At 35.7% G+C, this 25,681-nt stretch overlaps 1 protein-coding gene across 8 annotated transcripts in view; it reads right to left on the reverse strand.

Annotated features, from left to right (window-relative positions):
• The window catches only part of Adamts6 (ADAM metallopeptidase with thrombospondin type 1 motif 6), a 227,443-nt gene that overhangs the window by 172,651 nt on the left and 29,111 nt on the right, over positions 1-25,681 (reverse strand). For 7 of the 8 annotated variants that reach the window (XR_005869853.1, XM_040728949.1, XM_040728950.1 and 4 more), the window contains exons 5-7: positions 19,065-19,276; positions 18,249-18,332; positions 17,590-17,735 (exon numbers count right to left, since the gene is read on the reverse strand). Coding sequence is in view for 6 of the 8 variants with exons in the window: in XM_040728949.1 (XP_040584883.1) it covers positions 17,590-17,735; positions 18,249-18,332; positions 19,065-19,276 (442 nt within the window). In the remaining 2 variants the exon portion in view is untranslated. Of the gene's footprint in view, positions 1-17,589; positions 17,736-18,248; positions 18,333-19,064; positions 19,277-25,681 lie in introns of those variants that run through there. The other variant, XM_040728953.1, reaches the window with a different exon arrangement.

The following is a 25,681-nucleotide window of genomic DNA, read 5'->3' on the forward strand; positions in this document are numbered from 1 at the left end:
ATAAATAAAATACCAGTCGTGTAATGCACATACAAGGGTCACTGTCTAAGAATATGCATATAAACCGATGGTATATCATAGCTAATAAATACCAGTCGTGTAATGCACGTACAAGGGTCACTGTCTAAGAATATGCATATAAACCGATGGTATATCATAGCTAATAAATACCAGTCGTGTAATGCACGTACAAGGGTCACTGTCTAAGAATATGCATATAAACCGATGGTATATCATAGCTAATAAATACCAGTCGTGTAATGCACGTACAAGGGTCACTGTCTAATAAACTTAAGAGATGTGTAATAATAGCATGTTCCAAAGTGGATAATAAATAGTATGTATAATAAATAACTAGACATATAATAAATAGTATGCTCCAAAGTTCTGAACTTTTTACTTTAAAAACACCTTCCTTTGGAATCTTAAATTTTTATTGTACTCTGGATAATCACTTAAGACTATTCTAATGACTAATCTCAGGGTCTTGTAATCTCTTAAAGTTAAACAAAGTAGGTGCTATTTCAAAGTCTTTTAAGGTTTGATTTAATGAATGCCATGCATCTCAAATCCATAGGGAGAAATTTTTTACATAGCCTTACCAGCTATCTTCTGAAAAAGAAAGTTAGCATATGCACCAAATGGAGTTCTTGCTGTGCTCCAAATATTGCATATCAGGGTAGATGAGATGTGTTGCTGCTGCCCTTTGGTCTACACAAATACACATGGTTTTAAGAGTTCTCTGCCCTGTGCTTTTCCATTAACCACCTCTTCCCAAACCCTGGAACAATTCCATCTCCTTTTAACAACTTCCCATTAAACCTCATGGACCATATCCTGTACTTAATGGGCTGTTAATATTTTAAAGCTTCTGTACCTCTACTGTAAATCCCTAGTCCCTATTGAAATGTTGAAAATATATACAAAAATATTTTCCCAGCTGAAACAGAGAAATCACACAACTCACGTTTTGACAAACAGTAAACTGTCCTATTATAATAGGCACTGTCTTATCAGTGTGGCACACAGTAATTGTGACAGCTGTGTATCAGAAAACACTGCATTCTGCTAGGCACATGCAGACATTTCACTGGCTTCAAGCCACAAACTTGTCAAGTTAACCCAGCATAGGCCACAAAGCACTTGTTTAATCATTAACATGGCACCTGAGTGAAAACAAAACAAAACCTAAAATTAAGGTAAAATGCCAAGGGAATTTAACCTTATTATTTCAGCTTAATGAATATACACATACAAAACATTAATGAGATGTATTAGTTAATTATCTGAGGAAAGCAAACTGAAATTTTAGAAATGTTTGGAACAATTCACTTTTAGGGACACAGATGTGAATAAACAGACAAGAATTTTTTTTTTGGTTTTTCGAGACAGGGTTTCTCTGTATTGTTTTGGAGGCTATCGGTCCAGCCCGGCCTCGAACTCACAGAGATCCGCCTGCCTCTGCCTCCCGAGTGCTGGGATTAAAGGCGTGCGCCACCACTGCCCGGCCAGACAAAAAAATTTTATTTCTTTTACCTAACCAACACGTTTAAGTTCAGAAAGAGAAAATGCTGAGGAAAAAAGGCTTCCCAAGGCTCAGAACGTCCTCGTCATGAGATGTCTAGGTGCTAAGACTGCCTGAAAAGAGCATCTCCTTTCCGCGGCCATCTGCAGCATCCCACCCACTCCTCCCCTGCCCTTCTCGGAGTTGCTCCTCTCTCACTGGCTGCTTTTCCTGTCTTCTCATCTCCATGGTTCTTTCTTCCTCTCTGACCTTTGAACACTGACACAATCCAGATTCAGTCTTCAGAACGCTTCTCTACAAACATTTTATTTCTAGTTCACTGGCTTTAAATTACATCTATATAAGATTTTGCCTGTGTTTTTAATTTCAGTGCTCCCTACGAGAATGTAGCCAATTACCTATTTAAAATTTCCTCTTGCCTACCTAATAAGCAATGTAGAATTAGCAAGATTAAAATCAAGAAGTCTTACCCTTTCCTTATAAATTTGTTGTTTCTCCTTTTTTATTTATTTTTTAATTTAAGTTAGACACAAGCTTGTTTCACATGTCTATCCCAGCTCCCTCTCCCTCATCTCCTCCCCCACCCTCCCCACCAGGTCCCCCAGCTCCCCACCCAATCTCCACTCCTATCCCCAGGGAGGGTGAGGCCCTCCAAGGTGGATCTCCAGTGACTGTCATTTCATCCAGGGCAGGGCCTAGGCCCTCCCCCAAGAGTCCTGGCTGAGAGAACATCACACACTGTGGCATGAACACTCAAAGTCCATTTGTACGCCAGGGATAAATACTCCCAAGGCCCCCGCAGATTACCCAGGCCTCCCCACTAACACCCACATATAGGGGGTCTGGGTCAGTCCCATGCTTTCCACACAGCCATAAATCTGGGGTCAACTTGTATAGGTCAACTGTCTCTGTGGGTTAAGCCAGCCCAGTCTTAACTCCTTTGCCCATCAATTCTCCCTTTCTGACACTGGATTCCTGGAGTTCAGGTCAGTATTTATCTGTGGGTATCTGCCTCTGCTTTCATCAGTCGCTGGATGAAGGCATGTTTCCCCTTTAAAATGCAATTCCACAGCAGAGATGAGAGGGGCACAGGGACTTGTCAGTATAAAATTTAGTGATTTTTTATTTACTTAATTATTCTTTCTCTGTCTGTCTCTCTTCACCCTCCTCTCTCTCTCTTTCTCTCTCTCTCTCTCTCTCTCTCTCTCTCTCTCTCTCTCTCTCTCTCTCTCTCTATCTCTCTCTCTCTGTCATTGTCCATTGTCAGGAGATCATTCAATGGTTAAAATGCTTGCCAAGGAAGAGGACTAGAAGTCAAATCCCTACAACTATGTAATTGTCTCCTAGGAAGAGTGCTAACCTAAAATTCTAGCCTCAGAAGTGAGGAGGAGGAGGAGGAGAGAGGGGGTTAGGAGGAGAGGGGAATAGACTAGAAAAAAAAGTTGAGTCCTGGTGAAAATCTTGGAATATGGCATAAACGTTTAAGTTGCAGGCTTTATGTATAGTCAACTAAACAAAATATCAGCATGTTCTTAATTACTAGGTACTATATATCAAGCTACTCATAAGTCATTAAATAAATTATGAATATAATTTATAATGATAACTATATGATAGTTTTAGCTGTCTTTTAGTAAATTATGTTGCACTTATTTACAGTATATAATGGTTTAATGTATAGATATGTTGTAGAATAGCTACGTCAACCAATTTACCATATGCATTATCCTATATATCCATTTTTGTTTTGAAAGAAGAAACGTTTAGAGTCCATTCCCTTACTGTGATATGCTGAGCCATAAATGGGGCATCTATATCACTCACACTTCCTCCCAAATCTCAGAGATCATCATAAAAGGAATGTGAAGATTTTAAGGGCCAGAGATGGAAGAAGACTACAGTAAAACAGTGTTTTCTAGATATGACAGGGAAGAGGAACAGGTGAACTTACAGAGGTTATGACAGCATACAGAACACTTGCACAAGATCAAGTCAAACAAAATACCAACATGGATGAGAGAGGGACTTATATGATACTTTAGTTACACAAAAATTGGGTCAAAGCCAAAGAATATATGTTTCATTTCAAGTAATAATTTAAAATTATTCTGATTGAAAACTCAAAATTGAAGTAACTGAAGACCATGACTAATTCACAATGTCACTAACAATAGTATTTGCTATAATCTGTTTGCAACTGAAATTATTAATAGTTTAAAATTTTCTTCTTATGTGTACCACAATATTCTCTGTAACATTACTGTGTACTGTTTAACAAATTATGATTATTTACCATTTGTAGATTATTAATAAATAACCCTAACCTACTTACCAAAAATGCATGTTCATGGTAATGTGCTTACTTGTCCTCGGCACCAAAAGATCTTATGTTTCTGATCAGCTCCTAGCCTTTCATAGTGACCTCAAAGACTGAGCAACAGGCATCCAGTTCTTAAAAGATCTGTGGCTGAAACTACAGGCAAGCTCAGCTTGACATTTTTTTCACAAGACAATGGTTTCTCTAAAGGAGCTCTGTGGTAAGCCTATATGTTTGTGTCTCACTCCACTTGCAAGAAAGTCAATAAATGAAAATTTGGCATGATACCCATACAAGAGAGTAAACCTTAACATGAGCTGTCAATCACAATTTTCTGAGGAAATTTTCTTCAGTATGATCATACATTATATGGTTTCTCCAACACATTCTCATTAACAAGCACAGCAGGAATTTTTTAAAATAAACTTCTTCAACATTATCTACAAATATCCAATTATAAATGTTTAATATTTTAAATAAGACAAATATAAGCAATGTATTAAAATAAATTGGATAATGCATCATTGCCTTCTAGCTCCAAAGAATGTTTTTACTTAATGCCTACAGTTTCTAAACCCATCAAAATTGCATTTGTACTTGATGGCATAATGTGAAAGTCATTTTATAATAAAAGTATAGTCTATGTTTACACATGAAAAGAATTAAATTAATTATTAACAAAGGGTCAGTAAAAAATCCATATTCTACTGTGCTGACTGCGGCTAATGAAGGCTACTATCTGTCAGTGCTTTGGGTTTGGTTGTTTATTGCTTCACTGCACGATGACAATTTCTTTTGGCTCCACTAGCTCCTGTGTCTCTTGTTATAATTCAATCAGCAGACATATATAAAATATTGATGATGGGGCTCAGAGCGAAAAAAGCTAAAATATGGTGCATTGACAGAATGAATGTGTTCAACTGAAAGAATTTGAGAACTTGATGGTGCAGAAAGGACTCTCTAGACACCTTCTCCGAAGCAAGTCACAAGACCCTGAAGGGCCACAAGGAAAAGAGTATCACTATCTAAGAAGCTGGAGGGATAGGGACAGGGCTGGTGATAAGAATTAGAGTGAATGGGCCTTGCAAGTTAAGCTTCCCCCTAGTTTGCTAATCTTAGTTCAAATATTCATGTCTTATCACATATTTGACAATCCAATGCACCTCACCCAACTTTATAAAACAATGTCAGGTTAAAGAAGTCTTCTGAATGGATACAGAAAATATGGTACATTTAAGCAATGAAATATTTGTTACTCAGTGGTTAAAATGATGAAATCATGAAATTCACAGGTAAATGAATGGAACTAGAAAAAAATCATCCTGGGTGAGGTATCCCAGAATCAGAAAGGCAACTATGGTTGTCACACAATGCTTTCAGTGTTCAGAATTAACTAATATGTGGATATTAGCTGTTAAGTCAATGATAAACTAGCTGCAATGTGTAGAAACAGAGGTTAGGTACAGAGTAAGAGAATGGGGAGGCTGATAAAACTCATCAAGAAAAGGAAATAGAATAGATAGTTATGGGTGCATGAACTGGAGTGAGAGTATCAAGTGGGGAGGTGGAAGGAAGAGGGAGATGGAGAGATTACAGGGAGAGACAGCTAAAACTGAGGGCCATTTGAGGGGCTATATGGAAACCTAAAATATATGCATACATATACAAAGGTGATCTAAATGAAATCAGCAAATAATGGGGTAACTGAGCCCCAACGGGTCATCTTATCACCAAATGAAGCTTTGAAAACCAAGATTGGATTATATTTAATTGAGCTATTGGCCAAAGGGGCCTCATTGAAATCTATGAACAACTTTGGCTATTGCCAAGACTATCAGTTGCTCTCTACAAACTGATGGCAAGAAAACACCTACACAACTCATTGGATATAGAGATGTCAAGCTGTTGCCTACAAAGCGCCTTCACTCATATGTTCTAGTGACCCCCATGTCACCTTTTGCTGCTACCTGCCCCAATAAAATTAACAAGGCTTTTCATGCCAAGCTACTTCTCTACTCTGAAGCAGCCTAGAAGTTTGTTCCCTAAGAAACCATCTTTTCTACCCATAGAGTGGTCCAGTTCAGTGGTTTCACTGTGCCTCGCTTATACTGAGGGCAAGAGAAAATGATTACAAAGACAACAGAAATGTTCGGAAATTATATGATAGTGAGAATGGCTAATTTTACCAATGTGTTAAGAACATAAGATTACACCAGTGAGAATGGCTCACAGGACTATGATCTGGGAACTCTCAGGTGACTGTCTGCACTGGAACTTCTGGGATATTACCGACAGTCCCAGAACTTGGGAAAATGAAATTGTAGCTTCCACTCTGCAGTTGAAAGCCTGAGTTTGGACAGCTAGAGTTCAAAAGACTAACTCCATGGAATTCTGATGTGCAGGCCAAGGGAATGGAGTGTATCAGCAGTGAGAGAGGAAGTCTCCTTTTCACTATGCCCACTGCCATTTGATTGGCAGCTCCTGTCTACATGTAGGGCAGATCTTTCTTCAGTTCATTTCTTCACAAGGTCACTTCTGGAAACGTTCTTTTCATTTTAAATTCCAAAATCCCAATTATAGCATCACTATTCACCTAATTTATTCTTCCCTAAAGAAACAAAATTTTGAAAAGCAGCAACATTTATAAGAAATAAGTGGTCAATCAGCAATTATCTCATTACAAGTGTTTGAAAAAATACAACATTTAAAAAGTCAGCAATGAGAGATGCACTCTCACCCTGAACTCTTGGGGGAGGGTCTAGGCCCTGCCTTGGATGAAATGACAGACTATGGACACCCCCATGGAGGGCCTCACCCTCCCTGGGGAAATGAGGGGATATTGGGGGGGTTGGTGGGAGGACACGGGACGAGGGGAGGGAAACGGAGAGGGACTTGGAATTGACATGTGAAGCAACCTTGTTTCTAATTTAAATTTAAATTTAAAAATAAAAAATATATATTAAAAAAGTCAGATATATTTTTCAGGCTCTGGCTGATGTTTTTTTTAAAGTGTAGCTTACATGATTTTCTCCCTTTATCACTATTAAAATGTTCCATATAATCTCTAGCATTTGAACATGTGTTTCCCAGTTGTTGGTGCTGTTTGGGGAGGCTTAGGAAGAGTGGCCCTGGGGAAGGAGGTATGTCACGATGGGGAGAGGGAGGCTTTGAGGTGTCGAAGTCATGTGTCATTCCCAATGATCACTCTCTACTTGCTGCTTGTGGTTTGCAATGTGAGATCTCAGTTACTCCGGTCTACACACCTGGCAGCCACCTTGCTTTCCATGATGGCTCTTATCCCCCAGATTTCTTATTCCGTAAGTCCAAATAAACCATTCCTTCTGTAAGTTTCCTTGGTCATGGTGTTTCACCACAATAGGAAAGTAGTTAATACAATATAATCAAGCAAGGAAAACTACACTTTGAAATCTTTATCATGAAAAGAGAATAGATTAGACAGGGGAAACAGCATAGTGGGTAAAGTTCTGATCATGTAAGCATGAAGACTTGAGTTCAGATAAACAGTCAGCCATGGTGGCATGTATCTGTAACCCCAGTCCTGGGAAAACAAAGATAGGTGGGTCCCAGAGGTCACTAGTACACATTCTGGCTTAATCAGTGGTTTCAGGTACAGTGAAAGACCCTATCTCAAAAAAAAAATGAGGTGGACAGATGGCTAATTACAATGTCTTCAGAGAGAAGAGGTAAGTTGTCAGAACTGAAATACAATCATGCTGGACATAATAGCTAGCACTTGACTGTAACCCACACTTGAGAAGGCTGAAACAGGAAGATCCTAAGTTTGAGGCCAGACCTAGATCTCATGCAAAAATCCTCCCTCACACCAATGAGATGGAGCTGCTTGTGCCATCTCTTCCAAAAGGAACTAAAAGCCAAGAAAGTTTGAAAAATTGTTCTTGTGCATAGTCACCTTGTACTAACTAAATTATATATATATACATATACATATAACCTCAGTTCCCACTTGCATCCTGTTTATTGCATTTGTTTCAGACATAGACATATTTTACCTCAAGATTTGAAGTGCTAAAACAGACAGTATGGAAATGTAACTAACCTGGCAGAAACGAACATATTCTAAAAAACTACCATGTATTGCAATCTGCACAACAGACTATTGAAACAATGGACCCAAAGAAATGGGAATTTCCCCAGTAGTTTCATGCTGGCAGAAGGGATGGGCATCAGCCAGAAGGGAACATGTCTTCCAGAAAGAGACCTCACACAGTTCTAATAACTTGTCAGACCATCCTACAGGATGAGACTGCAACCCAAATAATAATGGGCTAATGGTAAGCGGGACCATACCATGACTGGAACTACTTAGACATGAATACCTTTGATCTTCTACTTAAACTTTGATTTCACTTCTGGACCCCGAGATGGACTTGAGGAGTTTGCTTAATTGTTCTGTCCATCTTCTCAATTTGGCAACATTGAATAATACTTTTCCTGCTTTCCACTTTTAATTTGATGCTACTAATTGAGTTATTGAGCATGAGTAGCTGGACTTGGTATGGGATACACATTAAAACCCCCAAGTTCAATAATGTAAGTCCTGATTTTTTAAATTTTATTTTGACATGCTAACTATACTGTTTGGATTGTTTTATATAGTTTCTACGTCTATTATTTTTGACTATGTCTCAGACCTCACTCCCTAGTCCGTCTGTCTGTTCCTTTTTTAACTTAATTCATCCAGAGCTAGGCTAACTGGTAAGCGAGCACTTGTCTCTAATGTTGGATTTAGAAGTGTGCCTACCATACTCAGCTTTTTCACATGGGGTCCCGGGATCAAACCCAGACCCAGATGCTTACACAGCAAGCACTTTATTGGTGGAACTATATCCCTCAATCCAAAACGTTAAATTTTAAAGTGAAACAGGAAGTTCTAAAAGAAAGGGGAAACTTTCAAAGGCTTAGGAAGACTTGAGAAAAACCAGACCATCTAAAATAAGTTAAGTATAAGTTTACAAAAAGAATTCAGTGAATAATTATAGATTAATTACAGCAAAGGGAATTCAGAACTTGTAGATTGTAATATATATGATATATATGTGTGTGTATATATAAAACTCAAGAGAGCTGTAGGCTAATTGAAAATATCAACTCTATATAAATAGATTCAGAGAGAAATATGTAATACCTAAATACTAACAGAAGATATAAATTCAAAGATATAAAAGACACATTATAACTAAAGAGGATATATAGCTTAGAAAATAGGATGAGAGAAGTCTCCCCCAAACATTAAAAACCCACAAAAAGATTGATGTTGTACAAAAGGATAAAGAACTACTCTTCTTTTCTAAAAGCATATCAAAAATAATGCTATAAATCAAAGCCTACATAAATATATTCAACAAATGAAATAATTTAAAAGATAGCCACACTATTACATTTTTTAATATGTTACAAACAAGGAGAATCCTTAACATACCAAGAGTAGGTAATTACAAACTTCTGTCTAAATAGCAAAATATTTTTTCTCAAGCTCTTTAAAGCAAATTTTGACAAAACAAGAATAAATCAATAAAGCCAAATTAGTAAGAAGTTAGAAAATACATCTTTCAATTCACATGACACATATCCATACAAGCAGGAGACTCCTGAACAAAATTAGAACAATTTAAATGAAACAAATACATGTGTGTGTATATATAAATATATGTGTATATATATAAAGAACAAATACATATATATATATGTGAGAAACTAATAACTGAGAATCACTAAAACTAGTCAATGGCATACTGGTATATGACTGTTATGGAGACAGAGAGGCAGGAGGAAACTGATATGAAGAATTCAAAGCTGGTGGGCTACATTTCAAGATCCCATCTTACTCTGTCTCAAAACACAAACACCATACTTACAAATACAAAGCTACTAAAATTAATAAATCAGTAGCAAGGTTACAGAATATCAAGTCAACATATAATAGTAACAATTAAAATGAAATTTTACTAATAGTATCATTTATAATATCAGGCAAAAAATATTACCAAACATAAAAATACTGAAAATGTTAATTTACTATCCAACATACACTCAAGGAGAAGGGTCACATAGGGCCAAAAATACCAACATGGAGACTGGAGAGATGGCTCAGTGGTTAGGGGCACTTGCTTCTCTTCCAGAGGACCCAGGTTCAATTCCAAGGAACCACATGACGGCTAAGATGGTCTATCACCTCGACCAAGAAGTGCTCTCTTCCAGACTCTACAGTTACCAGTTAGACACACACACACACACACACACAGTCGAAGCACTCATACATAAAAATATGTATTTTAATTAATGCAAAAAGACGGAGTTCACTGGGGCCAGCTTAGATCCCTACCTACTACAGGTGTCAATAATATCTCCACATAATTATTTTGGCTTAACTACTTTGTTAAGACCTCTAAAGAGAACTTTGGAAGCAGATTACAGTTTTTTAAAACCTTGCTTTCACTAACTATTATAGGACCTAATTTAACTTTTCTATTCCTCAGCTTCTTCATCAAAAAATGGGAGATAAGCCGGGTGTTGGTGGCACACACCTTTAATCCCAGCACTCCAGCACTCGGGAGGCAGAGACAGGCGGATCCCTGTGAGTTTGAGGCCAGCCTGGTCTACAGAGCGAGTTCCAGGACAGCCTACAAAACAACACAGAGAAACCCTGTCTCAAAAAACAAAAACGGGAGATAATAGCAGTATCCAATTAATACAGTTAAGCTTTAAATATTAATCATTTATAAAACCCTTACATATTTAGCATGTAATAAGCATGTTGATATACATATACATTGGTACAATCATAAAACAGATGTTAATTCTGAAGTTACTGCTTCTTAAAACATTTAATAGCAATATACCTTCTGATTCCAATTTTTAGTTGAAACTTCACAAACACAGGCAATGCTTGTTTTGCAGGTCCTAGCTTGTACCCATATCCTAGGTCTAACTGTGAATGATACCTTCTTTCACTCTTAAAAGACTCTATGCAAGAAATCATAGTCATTCTAGTTTGCAGTAGTCCTAGACTGGAAATAAAATGACTGTCGATTTCTTTTGAGTAAAGAACCAATAAGACAGGAACAATAAGAGAGGAGAGGATGGCAGGAATGGTAAACCATAGAGGTAGAAGGACATGTGCTATAAAACACCCATTTCCAAAAGCCACCTCTCTATATTTCAAACCCAAAACTCTTATGTTGTCCTTAAGCCTAACATATCCCTAAAAGTTTAATGGTAATAAGTTATAAGTTATTTAATGTTATTATTTCCAAGAACATTTTATATCTTATGAATTAAATGTTTATGTGCCATGTTTAGTCTCCCTTTTGTCTTTCCTCACACATCACCATGAAGCCAGTATTTAATCCACAAAGATATATTATTTTAAAAATATGTGTTCAAATCCAACACATTATAGACCAAGCTCTATCAAAATTATTTTTATAGTAATTTTTAAGTTTTATGCAGTTGATTTACTTCATTACTTTATAATCCTTTATAATCTAGGAGCAACAAAGTAAACAGTCATGACCCCTTATGAGGACAAATACATCAATTTTAGCTAAAACCCAAATAATATGACATAGTGTGCATTTTCCATCTATACTTTAAGATGTATTTATGAGTCCTATGTTTTTCATTAATGAAAATTATAAAAGTATATTAATAAAAAAATAACCGAATAAGAGGATCTGTAGAGATGACTTGTAGGTTAAGAGTATTTGCTGCTCTTGCAGAGGACCTGGGTTCAGTTCCCAGCACCCACTTCAGACAGCTTACATCTGCCTAGAGCTCCAGTTTCAAAAGATCCAACCCCTCTTTTGCTTTTCAAAGGTGCCTGTACACAAGTGCTACACACACACACACACACACACACACACACACACACACACACACACAAATAATAATTTTTTAAAAGAAATAGAAAAATAGTCTAATAAATAAAAGAATTTTAAGTTTGGTACATTGAATTGAGGCTAGGAAGACAAATCATCTCTGAAAGGTCCAGAATAGGCAAGAGTATAGGAAAAAAAGGTTAGATTAGCTGTTGTCTGGAGCAGGTCAAGGCTAGGGCTGAGGGTGAGGGGAAAGGGCTTGACTTCCTTTGGAAGTAACAGAGTGTTCTAAAATTAATTACAGTGATGGTACCAAAACATTGTAAACAAGTACACAAAAGCCACTGATTTGTCCTTTAAATGAATAAATTGTGTGGTCTGAATTATATCTCAAGAAAATTGTTCCCATGCAAAAAAAACTTAGGTGATAGTGCCTATTCTAAATATATAAACTGCAATGTGTTAATATCTTAAAATGGAAAAATATGTTTCAATACATTATAGAAGAGAGAGCCAAAATGACATACAAATTAGTTTGTACTAACAGTCTAATATTGAAACTGATACATTCTACATCACTAACTTCCTACTGAATTTCTGAATTTCAAACTATGTATAAATTTCTTGCAGATTTTTATCACAACATAAAGTCAGAAATTTGCTTGACTTTAGTTTATGACTGATATTTTCTGTCTTCATGTGGAAATGAAAGCTAAATGCTATGTCAAATAGCAGGATTTTATTCCTAAGTAACTGAATTTGCAGAATGTTAATATGAACATTAGTGAAGTATGTAAGATAATGCATGTCAAGCTAATATTTGATTTAAGCATATCACAACTTGCACCTGTGTCAAAACACCATATAGTGAATACAAACAACTTGATTAATTTTGGAAATAATTTGTAAAAGTTCAAAATTTAATTAAAAATTAATTTTAAAGATTTTTTAGCAAGTTACTACATATTCACAGCCCTGCTTTACCCAATAACTTGAATTTCAAGAGCTTCTGGTGTCAAGTTTAATCATTTATTGACTTAGTTATACAATGCTTAAAAGTTGATAATTCTGCTGGTTGGTGGTGGCGCACTCCTTTAATCCCATAACTTGGGAGGCAAAGGCAAGTAAATCTCTGTGAGTTCAAGGCTAGCCTGGTCTACAAATTGAGCTCCAGGACAGCCAGAGATGTTTCAAAGAAAAACTCTGTCTCAAAAAACAAAACAAAACAAACAAAAACAAAAAAGTTAATAATTTTGAGAGTTTAGATAAAAATCACAAAAAGAACACTCTCTTTATCCTATAATTAACATTTATTTAAAACATACTTATAAGCCAGGCGTTGGTGGCACACGCCTTTAATCCCAGCACTCGGGAGGAAGAGGAAGGCAGATCTCTGTGAGTTCAAGGACAGCCTGGTCTACAGAGCAAGTTCCAGGACAGCCTCCAAAACAATACAGAGAAACCTGTCTCGAAAAACCAAAAAAAAAAAAAAAGTTGAATTAAAACATACTTATAGGGCTGGAAAGATGGCTTATCATTTAAGAGTACTAGCTGCTTATGTAGAGGACCAAGGATCGATTCTCAGCACACACACACGGTAGCTCACAACGCCCAACCCACTGTATCCTTCTGGTCTCCATGGGCACTAGGTACACATGTGGTACACAGACATAAATGCAGGCAGAGCATTCATTTATATAAAAAATTTAAAAATAGAATACAGCATATAAAATAGAATACATAGAAGTGTTTCCACATTTCTACACATCTATACATGATAGCACTAACCTATTAGTACTCAGAGATAAGAGATCAGATGATGTCATATCATAGAGAAGAAACTGAATATCATTTTAGGAAGGGACATGAAACATGTCAAGTTTTTATAAGTCTAAGTGGTGACAGCAGGTGTTCACTACATTACATATTATTACCTATTATTCATAACAGTATCTATAAGATACTACAGATACATATTGTGGTGGTTTGATTAGAAATGGCCCCCATGAACTCAAATTCTTAGTCACCAGGATGTGGCAACATTTGAGAAGGATTAGAGGTGTAGTCTTGCTGGAGTAGGCATGACCTTGTTGAATGAAGTGTGTCACTGGGCATGGGCTGAGAGTGTGCTTTAAAAAGACTTTAAAAGCACACACCAGGCTCAGTGTTGCTCTCTTTGCCTACAGATCAGGATGTAGCTCTTAGCTACTGTTTCTGCATGCTGCCTTATTTCCCTCTCTGAAACTGCAAGCAAGCCCCTGATTAAATGTTTTCTTTTATAAGAGTTCCCCTGGTCATGATGTCTCTTCCCAGAAATAGAACAGTGACAAAGAGACAAAGACATATGTTTATATGTAAAGCACATACATGTATACCAAAATAGAAAATGTAAATTTAGTGAGTTTTCTGTTGTTGTATTACTGATGCTAGATAAAACAATTATGTTTTAACTTGACAGTGCATTCAACTCATAGTCAGTGAGCTGCATGTAGCTCAGGGTAGCTATAAATGTGGCCTGGCCTAACATAAAATGGAAAACTTACTAAAACGCTATAGGACATTTTTGAGATTTTTCATTGTTGCTGTTAAAAACAGGTTCTCAAGGGAGAACTTTGTGGATGATGATATCGTGCTACAATGTCAAAGGTTGGACACACCTGTTTTCTTTCTGTCTAGTCAGTGACCTAATAACTTTGCAGGATACAGCTTAAACTGAAACGAATAAAATAAAATAGTATCATTTTTTAACAGAGCTCTTAAAGGTAACTATTTCTGCCCAAGTAATTACAGTTCCAAATGACTTTGTGCTTAAAACATTTAAGTTCTTGGAATGAATTTGGTCTTGTGGAGATAAAAGTATCACTAGTTTTCTTCTGTACTCCTTGACAATTACATCACACATTCCCCCTAGTGAGCTGACATTTTAAGCAAACATAAATCAAACTCTTCCAATAAATGGTGGAATTACAATTCTAAGAGTGCCACTTATATGACTCAGGTTTCAACCTCAATATAAAATCATGTGTGAAATTCTGTGAATTTTACTAAAAGTAGCATCATGATTTAAATATGTTCAATATATGTATATACCCTCTGACAACTCTAATTCCCTCACTGAAAAAAAAACTATCTAAATAATAAAGTTGGTAATCATCTCATTTTGATTTAGCATTCTGTCAACCAAATATAGGCTAACATCACTTTGAGGTGTTAATAGTAGTTTAAAATATATACTGCCCCAAATAAGCATTTGAATGTGTGTACATGTTCATATATATACTTGTATGTGCATACCTGTGAGTATGGATGCAGGAGGTCAATGTCAGGTGCCTTAAATTATTTCTCCACCATATTTGTTAAAGATTTATTTATTTGTATCTTGTATGTGTATATGTTTATCTGCATGTATCTGTTTATACAATTTGCATTCCTGGTGCCCATAGAGGCCAGAAGATATCAAATCCCTGGAACTGGAGACAGTTGTAAGCCATTATGTGGATGCTAGGAATCAAACCCAGGTCCTCTACAAGATCAGCCAGCACCCTTAACTACTGAGCTATCTCTCGGTCCCTCTCTACCTTATTTTTGAAACAAGTTTTCTAATTAAACATGGAACTCACTAATTGGCTATAGCCTCCTGTCTCAGTTTCCCCATCAATGTGTATTTCTGCATCTGGGTTTTTTATGTGTATGAACCTGAACTCAGGTACTAATGATTGTCCACCAAATATTTTACCAAATGAGCCATCTTCACATGCTCCAAATGGCATTCTTGTGATATGAGATCTGAACTCTGACTTCTATTAAATCCTGAGGGCATTTCTAATACCAGTAATGACTGGCCACATGAGACAATGCAGGAGAAAATTATGTTCAAATTTCAGATACCAAAAGATACACTCAAAGTAGCCTACAAAGCAAAAAATACCAAGAGAAAAGTAGGAAACTATCTGGCAAAATTCAGAGTTGGATGTTGTAGCCATAACAAGGTAGTGTGAACTGCCAAATCTGCTTCCTACTTAAGAACTTAGGAATCTATAGCCTTGTGTAATTTCTGTTATTTGCTGAAAGAAAGTGAAAATCTAGTGCAAATATATTGAGATTGTGTAATTGTGGTTATATTTGGGACAAAGAGAAATATAGAAACCATGTAAATACCTGTGATCATTTTGATAACTATATACATAGTAGGTGTCATCCATAATAATTTCACTAACACTAACCATATTCATATGTTTCAATGAATAAAAAGTTTCTATATTAGCATAATTCCTAGTATATTTTTAGTTACTTAAGCATATTTGATAGTCTTTCAGGTATCTATACTATAAGGAATTAGAAAATTGATCAGACAACTGTATCAGCACATATAAAACCGTAAGATGTAGTTTTATTCAGCAGACATATGATAAAGCTATGTAGTTTCTGATATCAGGGAGATGAAGTTAGTTCAAAATTAAAGTAAATATCCTTTTTAAAGCACTCAGAAAACTTATGATACAGTCGACAGAATTTTTCCTAAAAGTTAAATCATGTTATCTTACTGGGTATCAAGATTCTGATCCTATTGGCTTTATACTCTCTTCTTATATATTAAAGCATAGAAGCCTACCACAGACCATGCTTATGCTAAATATTTACTTGCAAATGAAAAGAAATAACCAAAATAACAAAGCTATTTCACACAGCCAAGACATTATAAAGTTTCCATTGGCTTACTGTTCATTTTTGTTAATTTAGTCTTTTATTTGTAAATAGAGTTAAATGGTAAAAGTTATTATATTAGGATTATTAAAGCATAGTGTTTCTACTCAATCATAGTCAGACTATAAATAAATTAAAACAGGAGTTTTGGCATGGTGGTACACACCTGCAGTCCCAGCTATTTGGGAGCCTAAGACAGGAGGACAGCTGGAGCCCTCATAACAGATGTCACTCTGAACAACATAGCAAGATCCTATCTCCAAAAATAAAAAATCAAAAGAAATTAAGGTATATAATATAGAAAAAAGAAAACAGGATAATTAGCGGCTAAGTCTTTCTTGGTTTATTAGTAGCGTGACCTTAAAAACTTATTTAGCTATTTTCATTTAGTTTCCCCATTTCTAACATACAACAAATCCTACTGTTGTATCTCATAGAGTTGTTGAAGAATATAGACAACATTGTAAAACTAAAAAGCAGGGATAAATTTATTGGATTTTTATGGAATAATGACTTTTCTTGAGAGAGAACTTTACAAACAGTATGATAAATCTGCTTCTTAAAGATTTTTAAAAATTTTTGTGTATGTGTGTTTGTGTGAATGTATGCAATTTGTGTACCAATAGTTGTAAAAGACATCAGATTCTCCAGAACTGTAGCCACAAGCTATTGTGGAAGCCCAAAGTGGACGATGGGATCGGAACAGGATCTTCTCCAAAAGCAGTACAGACTCATTCCCATGGAGCTAATTCTACAACTCTGGATATGCTTCTTTGTATTTAAATGCTTAATTTAAATAATGTCATTAAATAGACAACCAAAAGGAATAGCTATCGTATTTTATAGCCAAAAATGACAACTTATTTCCCATACTTCTAAATCTTGACTTTTGCATTTTGTTTAATTAACAAATGATATTTGCACTTCCAACTAAACATTACAAACATAAGGAGAAAAGTTATTTGTTAAATTTCTAAATTAAATCTTAATCTTTTCTTGTTTAGCTCATTTGATACGAGCACATTAATAGTTGACCATACTCTTTCATAGTAATAAAAAAATAAATTACCACTTTTCTCTTTCTACACTCATTATCTGAATGAGGCTTTAGATAGAATCAAATATATTTTACAATATTAAGCAAACACAACAATTAAAGGAAAAATACTTGCAACAAACCATACCTAGTAATAAGAACTGCATTATCGTGGTGGGCAATCCCATTTTCTGGAATGGTGTTTCCATCACTTTGGTGGGAGAGAATGGATTTCTGCCATTTACAGAAGCTATCGAGGGACTTGTCTGCATGATGGTTTATCTCCAAGTTTGGCTGCAATACAACATGCATACCAGAAATGTTCCAAACAAATTACTAAGGTCAGTTGTCAAACTTTTGAAAACTAAAGTGGGACTATAATTAGAAGCAGTGGTTTCTAGGAATAATCTCTTGCCGATTTTTATCTCCACATCTGACCTAGGATTCATTTAATTTACTACTGAACAGACTTTCTTTTCAGTTCCAACTTCAACAATAACAAGAACATATATGAGATCATCAGCATACAAAATGCAACCAAAACCATTATTATCAGGTAAGTCATACAAATAAAATGCTCATCCTTAATTCTGAAACATGTAGCAAGTATGCATATATGGAGAGAAAGTTTTAACAAGACATGAAATGTATATTATTACAATGTATTTCAATATTGCATAAAAATTAAAGTTTATAGCAAAAAAATTTAACTAGGACTTCCTAAGAGAAGTAACAAAGAAATATATCTGTTCATAATGATAATCCCATAGCCTAAGAGTTTAGATGCACAAACTAATCCATTCTTACCTGATCTTCTGTGAGAACAATTAAACGAGCCACTATAATATTCACAACGTTTCCTAGACTGGAATCACGGTAAAGTTTGGCAACCTGACCTCCAGAAAATAAGAAAAGACAAAAAGTCAGACAAAAATAATGGGGTGGTATTTTGAAATTCTAAAAAATAAAAAAAAACGATTTTTAGGACGTCATGGTATTAAAAAAAGACATTATTTTACCCTTAGAACTCTAGCTTCAATATGCTTTGGTTAAAGGATTTTATGTAAATCTGCAAGAAGCATTTTCTCCTAGAAGAACTGCATACATCACAAAATCTACAGTATGAGCTGATGATTCAAGCTCCTTAAAAAAGACTTTAATAATTCATTTTTAAACATTGATACTAACGAAAAAAAATACAATAAAACATTTTTTTATTTTATTTTCTATGCAACTTATAAGTTAATTGACCACCAGGGTATGGTGTTGTATGCCCTTAATCAAGCAGATCTCTGAGTTCAAGGTCAACCTGACCTACAAAGTGGGTCTCAGAAAGCCAAGGTTACATAAAGAGACCCTGTCTCAAAAAGAAAAAAGTTGGTTGACAAATTCTTAGTCTCAGGGAGGGAAAGTCAGTACAACTACATGGCTGAGCATTATGTTTTCTGTGTACAAGTTCTAGACTCAATCCTAAGCAGTCATTGAAATAATGACCCAAATTCATTTTTTACCAGTTTACACAAATGAGAGTATATCATTATTTATTTCAGTAAAATGTCATTACTTTAGTATAAAACACAACAAATCACTTAGCAAGACAGTATAGAGAGGGATCAAACTTACAATATTCATCACACTCAGAATATAATGTTCAATGTCTTTACGGCCATGGTAGCCCACCATCATCTTGTCTGCAACAACCAGTGTCTCCACAAATCTCTCAGTGCTCACAGATCTTCTCTGTCTTTGGTGAATATGTGTGTCATTGAATGGTCGTAAAGAAGAAAAAGCAGATGTCCTATTCAGCCACCAAGGTTTGCCACTTCTTGTGAGATCTATAATGGGAATAATTAATTAAGATAGACTCACTAACCAAATACACTTATGTAGACACTCAGGTAGACAGGCTTCTCATAAACTCTCTAATGGATCAAGATATTTGAAATAAGAGAAGAAATAACTGTATAAATGAGAAAAACTTTCAAATCTTCAAATTATCTTATCTGAAGAATTAATACTAACATTAAACTGCTCATGAAAATGAAATAACTATAGCTATAAAGTGAATTAACTAATAGTTTTTTAAATGAGTCATTTCCCATTATTCCACTGGTCAATTATATTATAAACTTGAATATATACTGTAATGAACCAATTAAGAGTTTAAATAAACTAGGGCCTACACTTTTAAAAATAGACTAACATCATGCTGATGAAAAACAACGATGCTACTGTCCCTAATGTGAAAATGCATCTGTGTTACAATAAAATTCCCGTTGAAAATGCATTAATTAGAGCCAATTCTGTTCTTGGTTTTAAAAAGCCATGAATTAGGTTTCCCACATAATGTTGCTGTCTGTTGCTTTTTATGTTGGCAAATACACAGAGTAATTACTTTTCCAGTCTATAAGTGGGTTGCTCAGTGGTTAAAGAGCATGTGGTGCTTGACCAAGTTCAGATTCTCATTTGCCACGTAAATGCAGGTGAGTGAGGCAAATCACTTGCAGTTCCAGTCTCAGAAAGCAGAAACAGGGGATCCCAAGAGCAAGCTGACTAGCTAGCTAGGCTAATCATATAAATGAGTTGTAAGTTGGATTTAAAGACCCCGGCTTGATAGATAAGTGGAAAAACAAAGAGGATAATTTCCCCTACATCAACCTGGGGCCTCCATACACATATGCATGCTACATACATATGCAGTCACACCCAAGCAAAAAAAAAACATGTTTACACACACACACACATATACACACACCTGGAAAATGGAAAATGAAATAAAGGTAAGGGGTATTAACTTGAGACCTGAAAGATATGTTAGCAACACACGTTTTTTGAGAATATCATTTCTACCTTCCCTTTCCTCCCTCCAAAGCCCCCAATATATCCCTCTCTGATCCTTTCAAAAATCATGGCCTCTTTTTCTCATTAATTGCTGTTATATGTGTGTGTGTGTGTTTGTTTGTATAATGTTATTTTTGTATATGTTTTCAGGGCTGACCATTTAGTATTGGACAACTAATTGGGGTGCTCTTCTCTGTAAAAGACTATTTCTCCCACTCTCGGAATTCCTTAGTTGCCTATAGTTCTTTGTGTAGAGTTTAGATCAAATGCAACCCCAACACACCCCCAACCCATCATTCACTTTAGCATGTCTATTGGTATCATCCTCGTTCAGTGCATGGTTAGAAAATCGTATTGCTGCCGGGCGGTGGTGGCGCACGCCTTTAATCCCAGCACTCGGGAGGCAGAGGCAGGCGGTTCTCTGTGAGTTCGAGGCTGGGCTGGACCGATAGCCTCCAAAACAATACAGGGAAACCCTGTCTCGAAAAACCAAAAAAAAAAAAAAAAAAAGAAAGAAAATCGTATTGCTGAGACTTAATGGGTCTGTAACTACTGATATTTCTAGGAGACAAAGGCTCAAGAAACTCTCCAGTCCTTTGCTCTTATTGCTCCCTCTTCTGTACCTAGGGCCCTAGGTGGAGAGTGTTTTGTAGAAGTATCCACAGGGACTAGGCTCCACAACACTGTGTTTTGGTTGGTTGCAACATGCTTATTTTAAAAACCATGTTTGGTATGGCTCACACAGTATATCCTTCATTTTGCTTTTTGTTGTTGTTGTTTGGCAACACAAAGTTGAACTTTTTACAAAGACACCTGGAGAAGGTGAAAAGAAGATCCAAGAATGGGAGACAACATCTACAAAGAGAACAATGACAAAGAGGGACTTACAATCAGAACACACGAAGGAAGGAAGGAATGGAGAGAATGATAAACTTAAAAAGACATTTTATTTTGTTTTGTTTTTAAGATTCGTCTGCCTTTGCCTCCTGAGTGCTGGGATTAAAGATATGTGCCACAACACCCATCTTAGAAAGAAGTTTTAGCAAGCTAATTTAAAAACATCTAAAACACTGTTTTTCTTAAATGTATCATTTTCATACATAAGTCATTTCATAGCCACTAGGATGATTATATTTAAAAATACAGCAATGAGGAAGGAGGAACTGAGATTTTTATATACTGCTAGTGAGAATGTAAAATATTCTGGCCATTTTGGAAAACTGCCTGTTTCTCAAAAAGTTGAAATAGAATTAGCATATGAGTTGAAACATCCCCTGAAGAAGCCACATCTCCAAACAAGAACCTGTGAATGAGTGCTTTTCATAACAATAATAGCCCAAAGCAGGAACAAGTTAAATATCTCCCAGCAGAATAAAAAGTGCCATACAATGGAACATTACTTTACACATATGGCAGACTATTATTCATCAATAAAAAAGAATAAAATAGTTATATCTGCTAAAATGCAAATGAGTCTTGGCATTTATATTAAGTGTAAGAAACCAACATGAAAAGTCATCTATAATACTATTCTATCTACATGAAATGTCCAGAATATATCCTTCATTTTTTTAATCAGGTTTTTCAGTACTGAAGATAGTTTAGCCATACCACTTAAATTTTTCTTTATTAAATAAATTTTAGCAGGTAGAAGAACTTAACATGTTTCTATTACGTCTTTATGCAGAACTAAACCAGTAGTAAAATTTTTTAATGAGGAAAATTTTAATTAATATATAATTGACAGAAAGGGACACTATTTTAATTGTTCTTCCATTAGCTTTAAACTTGTCTTTTTTTTTTTTTTTTTTTGGTTTTTTGAGACAGGGGTTCTCTGTATTGTTTTAGAGGCTGTCGGTCCAGCCCGGCCTCGAACTCACAGAGATCCGCCTGCCTCTGCCTCCCGAGTGCTGGGATTAAAGGCGTGCGCCACCAACGCCCGGCTAAACTTGTCTTTTTAAAACCTTGTATTGATAGACCGAAGAAATTTTACAAAGTAAGAAGAAATGGAGATGATTATGAGAAGAAACAGTTAAAAACTTTGAAAGTTCACATAAATTAAATAATTATTTTATTTCTAAAGGTAAAGGGAAACAGGGACATATTAACTTTTTCAATAGTCTACTCCAGTTGTGACAAATAAACCCATAGGTTACCACAATGGCCTTGTTTTCAATACTCCTTTGTGAGTATGGGTAGACCACAACTTGGAATACAAGTGATTACATATATACAAATACATGATCATGTTATACAATACTGAAGCACTTAACAACCCTACATTCTTCCTTGCTGGCTTGGGAGGGCAAGCAACCATGTTTTAGAACTCAAGGGAAGGAACTACAGGTTCCCACTGACAGGCCAGTCAAAAACTAAAGCTAGCTAAAGCCACAAAGAACTGAATGCTGGAAGAAGCAAGAGAAGAGGGGAGTACATTATTCTTCAGTCAAGATAGCATGTGAGAATCCTACTCTAGCTAAAGCTAAGCATATGATCCATCTATTCAGACTTCCAACATTCAAAAGCTGTGGAATAATAAATGAGTGTTTTTTAAGTGTTGTTGACAAAATTATTTGTAATAAATATTGTGGTGCTCATTGTCAACATGTTTTTCATATTAATATGACTTCAATTTCTCCTGTTCAGTCATGTTATCACAAAACATTAATTTATAAATTATGCCTATCATTCAATCCTCTTGCTAGACAGCCTACTGTCTAAATATTGATTTAAATCCCATTAATTTGGTCAGTTTTACTTCTCTGAGACATTCAATCTCTATTTATCTTAACCTGAAGCATTGAAAGATTATTTAGAAATATCTGAACCTTAAATGGAACTGTGGCTTCTCAGTGTTACTACAGCACTGTTCTGATTGGTACAATTTTTAAACTTTTAGGTTTTTAAATCATTAGTTTGATCGGTTGTCAGTATGTCAGACAATAAATTCTGCATTATTTTATTTATAAATGTTCAATACAGTATAAACCATAGATAATTATTGATCTACTATAATATATATGTATATAGAAATATATAATATTCTGCCTCATGTTTTAAATTAATTCAATGTAATTACTCATTAGAAGTTTCCTTCTACATTTTATACATTTTCAAATCACTTCCTTAATAATAAACACAACAATTTTTAACTCATGTGTCGAGTCAAGAATGGAATATAAGACTGACTTGCTTTGTTTCAAAATAAAGGTAATGATTCTTCAAATGATTTTTGCTATTTATTCTTTGCTCAACTTAATATTTTGTACATTGTGCAAAATTAAAGAAAATTTGCTCCATAAATATACATAGCACAGTAACTTTTCTCCCTAAAACTAATAAATGGATCTTACTGCCATCTAAAACAATATTTCAGCCTTTTGGTCATTACTTAATAAATGTCTGCATATATGTAGCCATTCACAATTGCTGTAGGACTTGCTACACTTTTGTTTGTGGCATTTGTTTTTGTAACCTGTTCAGTTCATTGTCTCTGTCCTTTGTTGAAAATAAGCTCTATGAAACAGAAGCTTTTGAGTTTTATAAGTGCCACAGTCCTAGTATCTAAAAGCATTGCACATACTGCAAATAAGGATTTATTTAACAAATATATGACTCAATAATGGAAATATAGAGACACAATATTGTCTGTCAATGGGCTGAAAAGACACCTCACTATCCATGGGTACAAGGATAACAGTGACTTATTTTTCATATTTTTTCTTTTTTTCCTGAATTCTCTAAAGTTTCTTAGGCAGAATTTGCTTCTAAATATTTTTAAATTCATATTTTGAATAACTAAACTGTAAATAATTTAGAACTGAGCGATTATGGCATAAATATGCCCAGAACCAAGGAGTTTTATGCCCTATATTCTGACATGAACTTTAGTTGATCACAGCAAGCTACCTGGCAATATAAGTCTATGAATTCACATCTCCCACTTGACCTGTGCTATTAAAATATATTGCGATTTGGTTCTTGGTCAGACATTTTCCAAACTTACTAAACACAATTTTTTTTTTACTTAGTAAGAGCTAGTAATATTTTTGGAACACAGAATTTTACTATAATATTCCACTCACTGGAAGCCTTTAAGGTATTTGAAAATGTGATATAGTCATAGTGTGTGGGTTTGAATAGGAATGGTCCCATAGGCTCATATAACTGAATGCTTGATCATCAGGGAGTGGCACTATTAGCAGAGGAAGTGAGTCACTGGAGGAGGGCTTTGCTCAAGCTAGGCTCAGTGTCTCTCTCTTTCTGCTGCTTGTGAATCCAGATGGAGAACCCTCAACTACTTTTCCACACTATATCTATTTGCATGCCACTATGCTTCTGCTATGACAATGGACTAAACCTCTGACCAAAACTCAGCCTTGAAATGTTTTCCTTTGTAAGAGTTGCTGTGCTTGAGACACTGAGATTGACAATTCATAAATGGGACCACCTGAAACTGAAAAGCTTCTGTAAAGCAACGGACATGATCAGTAAGTCAAAACAGCAGCCCACAGAATGGGAAAAGATTACCACCAACTCTACATCTGACCAAGGGCTGATCTCCAAAATATATAAAGAACTCAAGAAATTACACATCGAAACACTAAAATAATCCAATTTAAAAATGGGTACAGATATAAAAAGAGAATTCACCACAGAAGAATCTCAAATGGCCAAAAGATATTTAAGGAATTGCTTGACATCATTGATCATCAGGAAACTGCAAATCAAAACGACTCTGAGACGCCATCTTACACCTGTCAGAATCACTAAGATCAAAAACACTGATGACATCTTATATTGGAGAGGATGTGAAGTAAGGGGAACACTCCTCTGTTGCTGGTGGGACTGCAAACTTGTACACCCACTTTGGAAATCAATATAGTGGTTTCTCAGAAATCTACCTCAAGATTCAGCTACAGCAATATTGGGCATATACCCAAAGGAGGCACATTCACACAACAAGGACATTTGCTCAACTATGTTCATGGCAACCATATTCCTAATACCCAGAACCTGGAAGCAACCTAGATGTTCCTCAACTGAAGAATGGATAAGGATAGTGTGGTACATCTACACAATGCAGTATTACTCAGCTGTAAAAACAATGATCTCATGAAATTTGCAGGCAAATGAATAGAACCAGAAAAAAAAACATTCTGAGAGAGGTAACCAGACCCAGAAGGACAAACATAAGTGTGTTGGGTATAAAGCACAGGATAACCAACCTGCAATCCATAGTCCCAGAGAGGCTAGATAATAAGAGCCCAGAGAGGGATGCATGGATTCTTCTGGGATGGGGAATAGAAGAGATCTCCTGGGTAAACTTGGAACAGAAGTGGGGAGGTGGAGTGATGGGAACTTGAGGGAGTGGGTTGGGTAGGCTGGGTGCCGGAGGC

Source organism: Mesocricetus auratus, unplaced genomic scaffold (genome assembly GCF_017639785.1).
Source record: "Mesocricetus auratus isolate SY011 unplaced genomic scaffold, BCM_Maur_2.0 Super-Scaffold_100020, whole genome shotgun sequence".
Lineage (NCBI taxonomy): Eukaryota > Metazoa > Chordata > Mammalia > Rodentia > Cricetidae > Mesocricetus > Mesocricetus auratus.